At 48.9% G+C, this 8,063-nt stretch overlaps 1 protein-coding gene across 1 annotated transcript; it reads left to right on the top strand.

Annotated features, from left to right (window-relative positions):
- The first annotated feature begins 226 nt into the window (after nucleotides 1-226).
- LOC136388553 (secretoglobin family 1D member 2-like) lies at nucleotides 227-4,264 on the top strand. Its single transcript, XM_066360374.1, has 3 exons — nucleotides 227-363; nucleotides 2,834-3,021; nucleotides 4,131-4,264. Exons 1-3 carry the CDS (start codon nucleotides 309-311, stop codon nucleotides 4,164-4,166), a joined length of 279 nt encoding a protein of 92 aa, XP_066216471.1. The 5' UTR covers nucleotides 227-308; the 3' UTR covers nucleotides 4,167-4,264.
- Nucleotides 4,265-8,063: the final 3,799 nt, after the last annotated feature.

Raw genomic sequence — 8,063 nt, forward strand, 5'->3', positions numbered from 1 at the left:
CCCAGGGGCTTTCCGTCAATCACTGAGTATACATTTCTATCTCCACCCTCAGTGTTGCTGCAAAGGAGATGTCAGGGTGCTAGCAATGCCTAGCGTTTTAAGTTATTTGATTCTGTGACACAGAAGCATGGCATCATTTCTCAGAGAGGAAGTTAGTGCTGGAAGCCAGGCCTGGTGACCTGCCACATCCTTTGTGGGCAGGACCAGCGAGGCTCACTGGGTACAAATAACCTCAGGCTCTGCAGGCTGCTGAGCCCAGCTCCTAATTGCTCATTCTTGTTAAAGCTGAACTCATAGCAAAGTCCACCATGAAGCCAGTGTTGTGTGTCCTGCTGCTCACTCTGGCGTTTTCCTGTTATGAGGGTGAGTATCATGTCTAATGTAAGTACCACCTGCCTCGTTATGTAACCTTCTGTATACGAGGTGACTTATTATAGCTGGGAGGTGAGCATATCAGAATCCTAACCCTTCCTGCCTCTTGTGGACTATTCACTATAGGCAGGGCTCGTTGTTTCAATTCCTAATGATCTAGCACTTACTCAGCCATCACGGCAGGATTGTTTTAAAGGTTCTCCATCGGAAGCCTCATCCCTGTCTGTGGTCTACGTGTCAGAACAGGATGATGTAATGGAACTCGGTTGTGAGTCATGACTCTGCCACTCAGCAATGCTGTGACCTTGATCAAATGCTTAATCTCTCCACGTCCCCTCTTGTCCTTGATTTTCGCAGCTGCTGCCCAGTGTGGCTCTGACAGAGCAGTGAGATGCCGGGTGTCAGAGGGCAGCTCCAGGTCCCGTCTGACGTTCTGCTTCCCTGGGTCTTTTAGGTGCCAGTTGAGTCCATGGCCTGTGAACTCCCGGATTCAGACTCATATGATGTGCAGGCAGGAGGAGCTTTAGCAAAGATCTCAGTTCAGGAAGAGCCAGTGTTGTCTGAATCTCCAAATGATCAATCTTCCCATGGGCTCTGAAAACCGCAGCCCTCAGCCTGTTGACATGTGCTGCTTATTCTCTAGGCATCCGGCCAGGATTTGGAGATCTTGAGCCATTGTTAGGGCGGCAACTGCTACTTTTCTGGGCTCATTCTGGCCATTCATCAAAAATATATATATACTTTGGGAAAGATATGGTGATCCTTCATGCACTCGATACTGACTCAAGCCTTTGTTTCTTTTCTTTTCCTTCTGTATTTTTTTGAAGTGAAAAGAGGGGAGGCAGAGAGACAGACTCCCACATGCGCTGGACTGGAATCCACCGGGCATGTCCACTAGGGGGCAATGCTCAGCCCCTGTGGGGCTTTTCCCTCATTGCAACTGGAGCCCTCTAGTGCCTGAAGCAGAGACCATGGAGCCGTCCTCAGCACCTGGGCCAACTTTGCTCCAATGTAGCCTTGGCTGTGGGAGAAGAAGAGAGAGACAGAGAGAATGGAAAGAAGATAGGTGGCGAAGCAGATGAGAACTTCTGATTGCCTGGGCCTGGATCAAACCTGGGAATTCTGCATGCTAAGCCGATGCTCTACCACTGACCCAAATGACCTCAAGCCTTTTTTTTTTTTTTTTTTTTGTACTTTTCTGAAGCTAGAAACGGGGAGAGACAGTCAGACAGACTCCCGCATGCGCCCGACTGGGATCCACCCGGCACGCCCACCAGGGGGCGACGCTCTGCCCACCAGAGTGCGATGCTCTGCCCCTCTGGGGCGTCGGCCTGCCGCGACCAGAGCCACTCTAGCGCCTGGGGCAGAGGCCAAGGAGCCATCCCCAGCACCCAGGCCATCCCCGCTCCAATGGAGCCTTGGCTGCGGGAGTGGAAGAGAGAGACAGAGAGGAAGGAGAGGGGGAGGGGCAGAGAAGCAGATGGGCGCCTCACCTGTGCGCCCTGGCCGGGAATCGAACCCGGGACCTCCGCACGCCAGGCCGATGCTCCACCAGTGAGCCAACCGGCCAGGGAAAAGCCTTTTGAGTCATTCTCTTTCATCTGAACCTCTTTCTATTTCTCTGTGTGGCCTCTGATCTGACCCTTTCACCATTTCTGCATAACTTTTGTCTGATCTGGTAAGATCAGAGCCTGATAGGGCACATTCTGGGATGCAGGTGGTTACAAAGACTTGGGGGAGGGGTGGAGAATCTAGACCAGAGAAAGTGGTCACTTCAGGTGTCAGCACAATCCCAGTGGGGTCGGTAGTAAGCCCCAGTCCCCACCTCCCACCTTCTCTAAGGAATTCTGTACATCAGTGCAGAACACAAGAGCCATCATGACATGTGCACAATTCCAGATGTGTGAAACTCATAGAGTCATTTTTTTCAGAAGTGTTTCAGTGATCTTCATCCAATGACATAATCCTATAGCCTAATTTAGTTTCAAAGAAACATTTTCTAATATTAATAAATTTCCTCACTCCTCTCCAGATTTATTCTCCTTTCTCTGGCCTCTAGTAAGTTCTGACTGCCATTCAGTTGAAAGACTCACTGATAACTTCTCCTTTCTCCCCATATCAAGACTAAAGATGGTGTCACCGTACGGACAGGCAAACCTTAAGTTTTAAAATCTCGAAAGTGTGAATTTCAACAAAGCAGGAGACCTGGAAAGTCGCAGGTGTACTTTACAAAGGATAAACCTGAACTAGGGATCGGCCAACCAGCTTTCCAGACTGAGCTCTGCGGAGTGCTCTGTGATCTTGACAAAGTCACAATGTCCAGGAATTTGCACTGTCATTGCCAGTTAGGAGATGTGCCCATAAACCCTGCGAGGCTCTTGTACACTGTAAGGTACAGAGTCATAGGAAAGAGTGAGTTTTCTTACATCGATTTTTTTTGTTTGTTTTTCTTCTACTCTAGCAAGTGTACTAGTCTGCCCAGCAGTTCTTTCTCATGTGAGGAGCTTATTTTTGGATTCTGACAGCGCTTTCAGTGAGGAAATTCAGAGATATGATGCACCTCTGGAAGCTGTAGTGGCCAACATGGAAGTGAAGAAGTGCATGGATCAGATTTCTTCTAATTACAGAAGGAAAATTCTCAGCTATGTGGTAATTTATTCTCCATTACATAGAGGCTGCTGCTCAGCAGCACAGCCAGGGCGGTGGTCAGGGTGCTGCTCTGGGGACACAGGGTGTGAAGGCAGCTGCCCCTCTGCTCACCTCTGATCAAGTGGCCCGTGCACACCAGGTCCATGATAACGTGACACCTGCTGAGCTGGACTAAGGCTGCACACAGCGCTGGGCATGTTCGTCCTTCTCAGGTCACCTCCCTGGGCACCGGGTTCCCCACAGTATCCTGAGGAGAGGGACAGCCAGGCCCACAGGGTGTGATGGGGCAGGACGGGCCCCTCACCCAGTGGCACAGTCCCTGGGACTCTCACGGGAGGACTGGGAGGGAGAAGGGGACACAGCGAGAGGGAGAGAGCCGGCCCCGCCCTCTGTCAGGATGGACGGGCGGCTGCTGGGGGCTCTGCCAGCTCTCACAGAGCTGAGGCCACTCCTGTACCTCACCCCACGTTTCCCGGCCAGGGGGCCCACGACCCTCCCTGTGTCCTCTGCAGCCCCGTGTGGAGCTGAAACTCTTCAATCATGTCCTCATGGAGAGATCACACAGATGTAAAGGTGTCTCTCAGCTTGTCTGCCCTTGGAATTAAGTCAGGTTTCACACAAATGTCCTCACTAGCTGGATTCTCAGTGTGGGGAAGTCCGTGTGCCATGTAGGGAATGTCCACACCTAGAGGTGGGACTTCTGCAGGCAGAATGACCCACGGACCCACCGTCCTTTCCCAGTCTCTCAGCCCTGTGTCCTCATTTAGTGACAAGTGGAGTCCCCATTCTAGGACTCAGAGAAAGGACACCGGCTGCTCTGTGCAACGCTGAGCCTCCTCCTCGCTCCACTAGAGACCTGCGCCCTTCTCTGGGGACACGCAGGGTTTATCTGAGGGGTGTGGACATGGTTCTCTCCTGACTCGCACGGTCTGTGCAGACTGAACCAGGACTATTGAATTCCCCACATGCATGGCTACCTGCCTGGTGCCTCCACTTCCCTTTGCTGGTTGCAGTTTCTTCCACATCGGGGTTGTGACCAACAGTCTGTGTTAACATGTCTTCTGCAGGGGCTATGACTGATGTTTCTTTTCTTTCTTTTTCTATTTCAGGTCCAAACGGAATATGCATGTAACGGAAAGATTTAACAATCTTTCATGCAAGTTCTTTGTGGTTCAATGATGACCTGATCTTTCCCAGACAATGTGAAGATTCCACCGTCTTGCTTCAATAAATTTCTTTTCTGCACTTTGCTGCCTGTCTTGTTTTATCCAACAGTCTCTGACCTTGAGTTGGGGTGGTTTTCATCACGCAGGGGCCTGGGGGTGGCGTCAGGAGTAATGTAGGGAAACCCTGTGTCCAGGTGTCATGGTGGCCTGAGTGCCAGGGACAAGAGTGTAAAATCTGTAACCTCTGCTGAAATCACAGTGTCAGGAGGCCATGCTGGCTCTGGAACGTCGAGGGGAACATCTATCCCTGGTGCCTCCAGCTGAAGGCTGGTGGCTGTCCTCGTCTGGTACCAACATCCCTCCTTTCTCTGCCCCATGAGGGGACATTGCTGTATTTTTTCTCTGTGTATGAAAATCTCCTGGTCTCTTTCATGGACAATGTGTGGGATGACATTTAGAGGTCACCAGAAAATTCAGTATCATCTCCTTAATTCAAAATCTGTAACTTTATCACATCTACAGAGTCCTTTTTCCCAGGGCACAGACATGACAGTCCCAGTCTCAGGTGTGGCTCTGTTTGGGGACGGAATGAGCCTACTTGAGCTTCTCTGCCTGCTGACCCTAAGAGTCCACTGAGTCGTGCCCCCTCCACGGTCTAGCCTCTCTTCGAGCATCCTTTCGTACTCTGAAACACTAGAGCTCATGTGTTTCTAAATGTTTCAAGGAAGAGGATTTGTTATTAGACATACACATTTTCTTTAAGTATAATTGGTATATTTATACAAACTATTCTTTCCTTTGCACCCCTACCTGGCCCCGCTTCTATAAACATTCTTGAGAAAAGAGAAAATAAAAAGTAAGTGGTACCTACAATCATCAACTGTGTCCAAAACCTTTTGAATAAATGTGATCAAATGGGGATCATGTCCATGGAAATTAATCTCTATTTTCTGGAACGTCTTCTTGTTCATCCACATCCTGTGCTCTGTGGACACAGGGTCACGGAGCTCTTGCCACAGCCTGAGAAACACAGCCTGGAATTGTGCGGGGAGACAAGGCCCTCATCGGCGGGTCATAGAGGCCTGGCCTGACCCTGTCCTGGGTCCCCTCTGTCCCCATGTCCCTGCTCACCCATATGCTGTGCTCAGCCATCCTGTCTACGTGTCATTCACTCGTCATGACGTTGGGTCACAGCAATGCCCGTGGGCTCGTCGTGGTCCCTTTCCCTCTATGTTGTCCCAGCACAGGACAGCGAACAGCCTAGTCTGCAAAGCCTGTGTCCATCCCCTGCTCGGTGAAACCTTCTCTGCCTCTCAGACCCTAAAATAATCCTTCATACACAATCACAGTGTGTGCATTAAACCACACTCATTCATACACACATATTTACGCACATCGGAAACATGCCCAATTAGTGATGCACAGACACACCAGAGACACACACAAGGAGACACACACACGGACACACAAGCACACAAGCAGACAACTATCCCTCTGTTGTCATGTTATTCTTTTGTGATATATGAGTCCTGTCACTGAGAAGTTTGGGTCTACATTTAGAAAAAGTGAAATTATAAAGAACAAATACTATCAATCAATGGTAATGTTGCTAAAATGCTTAAGAGTTTACAAACATGGAGACCCGAATGGGAAACCATTGTCCCGGAGGGTTACAGGTTCTGTCTCACTTTGTCCTGTCAGGTGTTCAGGAAGGGGATAGACTGTTACCACCATCGGACATGAGACAAAGGATGCCCCTCCACTGGCCTCCAGCCTGGGTCTGAGTATTTTCAGCATCAACTGGGAATATTTCAAAAGCAAGTGTTGCTCAGGCCCCAGTCCAGGACCAACGTGAGTACCTCTGTGGGTGGAACCGTGTGGTCCCCATCCCCACCTCCCCTGCTGCAGGTGCAGAACCACGTGACTGCGAAGGCCATGACAGCCCCTGAACTGGGGAGGACAGCAAGACTGTGCATGAGCCAGAGACTCCCAGCATCCCCAGGGGGTCACCTGGAGACCTTTCCTTGGCCACTTCTCTAGCTCTGCAAGGTGGGCACGGCAGGGCATTTATCGGTATTACTGTGATAACAGTGACAGACTAGGGTCTTGGGCAAGAAAGCGTCTTCCCTGAGCTGCTGACAGGGAGGCAGGTGAGATATCTCATGATCACAAAGCCTGGGCCTGAGAGGACGGGGGAGTGAGGTTAATGGCTATGCCCTCAGTCCAGATAATTCTGGACAAGGATGGTGGTAAAATGTAGACTGAATATAACACATGCCAGTGAATTCTGCACATAATGTGATTAAAATTATAATTTTATGTTTATAATTTATTTTCTTCTTTTCCAAGCAAGAGGAGGGGAGATAGAGAGACAGACTCCTGCATGTGCCCCGACCAGGATACACACAGCACCCCAAAAGGGGCTGATGCTCTGTTCACTTTGGCCATGCTCAGAACTGAGCTACTTTTAGTGCCTGAGGTAGAAGCTCCATGGAACCATCCTCAGAACCGAGGGCCAGTGCACTCAGACCAATCAAGCCATAGCTGTGAGATAGGAAGAGGGAGAGAGAGAAAGAGGGGGAGGGGCGGTGAAGCAGATGGTTGCTTCTCCTGTGTGCCCTAAGAATCAAACCTGGGTCATCCACACGCCACATGCATGCTCTACCACTGAGCAAACCGGCAAGGGCCTATATTTGTATATTTTAGCAAAACACAGAAGATTCCATAGAATCTCGCTCTCTGAGAGGCAGCGGAAAGAGACCTGCCCATGGGAACAGGTTCTGTATTTCAACCCTCAGGACACTCTCCCTGCATTGCAGACTCCTCCTGTCAGATCACGTCTGGTGTCATCTCTCTGTTTGTTTTGCCTCCTGCGATTTCCTTTCTTGAGGACCCCACCTATGTTTAGAAACTCTGCCTCAAACTCACAAATTGAGTTTACCAGCTACAGAGGATAGATCTGCAAAGTCTCTTGACTTTATCATTGCACCTCGAATCCTCCCCGGGACACGTGTTATCACTCTCTACCTAGACTCTGCCCCTCAAATGTCTTTTATCTACACCCTCCTACTCTTTGTGACAAGTTCAATAAACCAAGCCGAAGGCACTGGTTTGTCATATGTTTACTTAGAGCAACCTTTCAGTGGCTCTCCACTCGTATAATATGGCGGACAAAGTCTCTAATCAGTATAGAGTGTATTCTTGGATGTAGGACAACTAAAACTTCACCTTAAGTCAAAATTAATGCTCTTCATTCCTCCCTTCCTTTTAATTCTACTATGTGTCTCTCAGACGGTAACCATCAATTTTGACAGATTGAGGGCATGAATTAAGAGAGAGACAGAGAGCTAACAAATTCTTAAAAGACACATAATCTTATGAAGAGATCAAATTTTCAGGGCCAGACAGAAGTCTCTCACGTGGGACATGTCACGGGTCTTTAGAAACTGAAGATTGCTACAATATGTTGTTCCTTGTTGGAAACAGACATTTAAACTAAAATAAGAAATTTTGGGGACATAATAAATATGACAGCTAGACAACACCATAAAGGATTTAGAGGACAAACTCTGTGCTTGTTTGTGTGTGTGCGTGTGTGTATGTGTCTGTGTGTATAATAGAACAGAAATAAGAGAGAAAAGATGAGCCTGTCCAAACATTAATCCAAGAGTTCCAACTAATAAAAAATTTTAAATGAGAGAAACTCTGCTGGAGGAAAACTATTAAGAAATACATCAAGAAAATGCCCCCACAGTAAAGACTATGAAATGAAACAGCTCACTCATTCCCCACATCAGAACACACTTTGTGATGTTTGCAAACATCACCTTAAAGCAGCGGTTCTCAACCTGTGGGTCGCGAACCCAGCAGGGGGCG

Source organism: Saccopteryx leptura, chromosome 1 (assembly GCF_036850995.1).
Source record: "Saccopteryx leptura isolate mSacLep1 chromosome 1, mSacLep1_pri_phased_curated, whole genome shotgun sequence".
In the NCBI taxonomy this organism is placed as follows: Eukaryota; Metazoa; Chordata; class Mammalia; order Chiroptera; family Emballonuridae; genus Saccopteryx; species Saccopteryx leptura.

Bases quoted from the DNA above. Each gene is read 5' to 3' on its own strand.
- LOC136388553 (XM_066360374.1), top strand. From the start codon at position 309: ATGAAGCCAGTGTTGTGTGTCCTGCTGCTCACTCTGGCGTTTTCCTGT. The intron at 364-2,833 runs GTGAGTATCATG...CTTCTACTCTAG, and splicing joins GGCGTTTTCCTGTTATGAGG to CAAGTGTACTAGTCTGCCCA. The intron at 3,022-4,130 runs GTAATTTATTCT...TTTCTATTTCAG, and splicing joins GGAAAATTCTCAGCTATGTG to GTCCAAACGGAATATGCATG.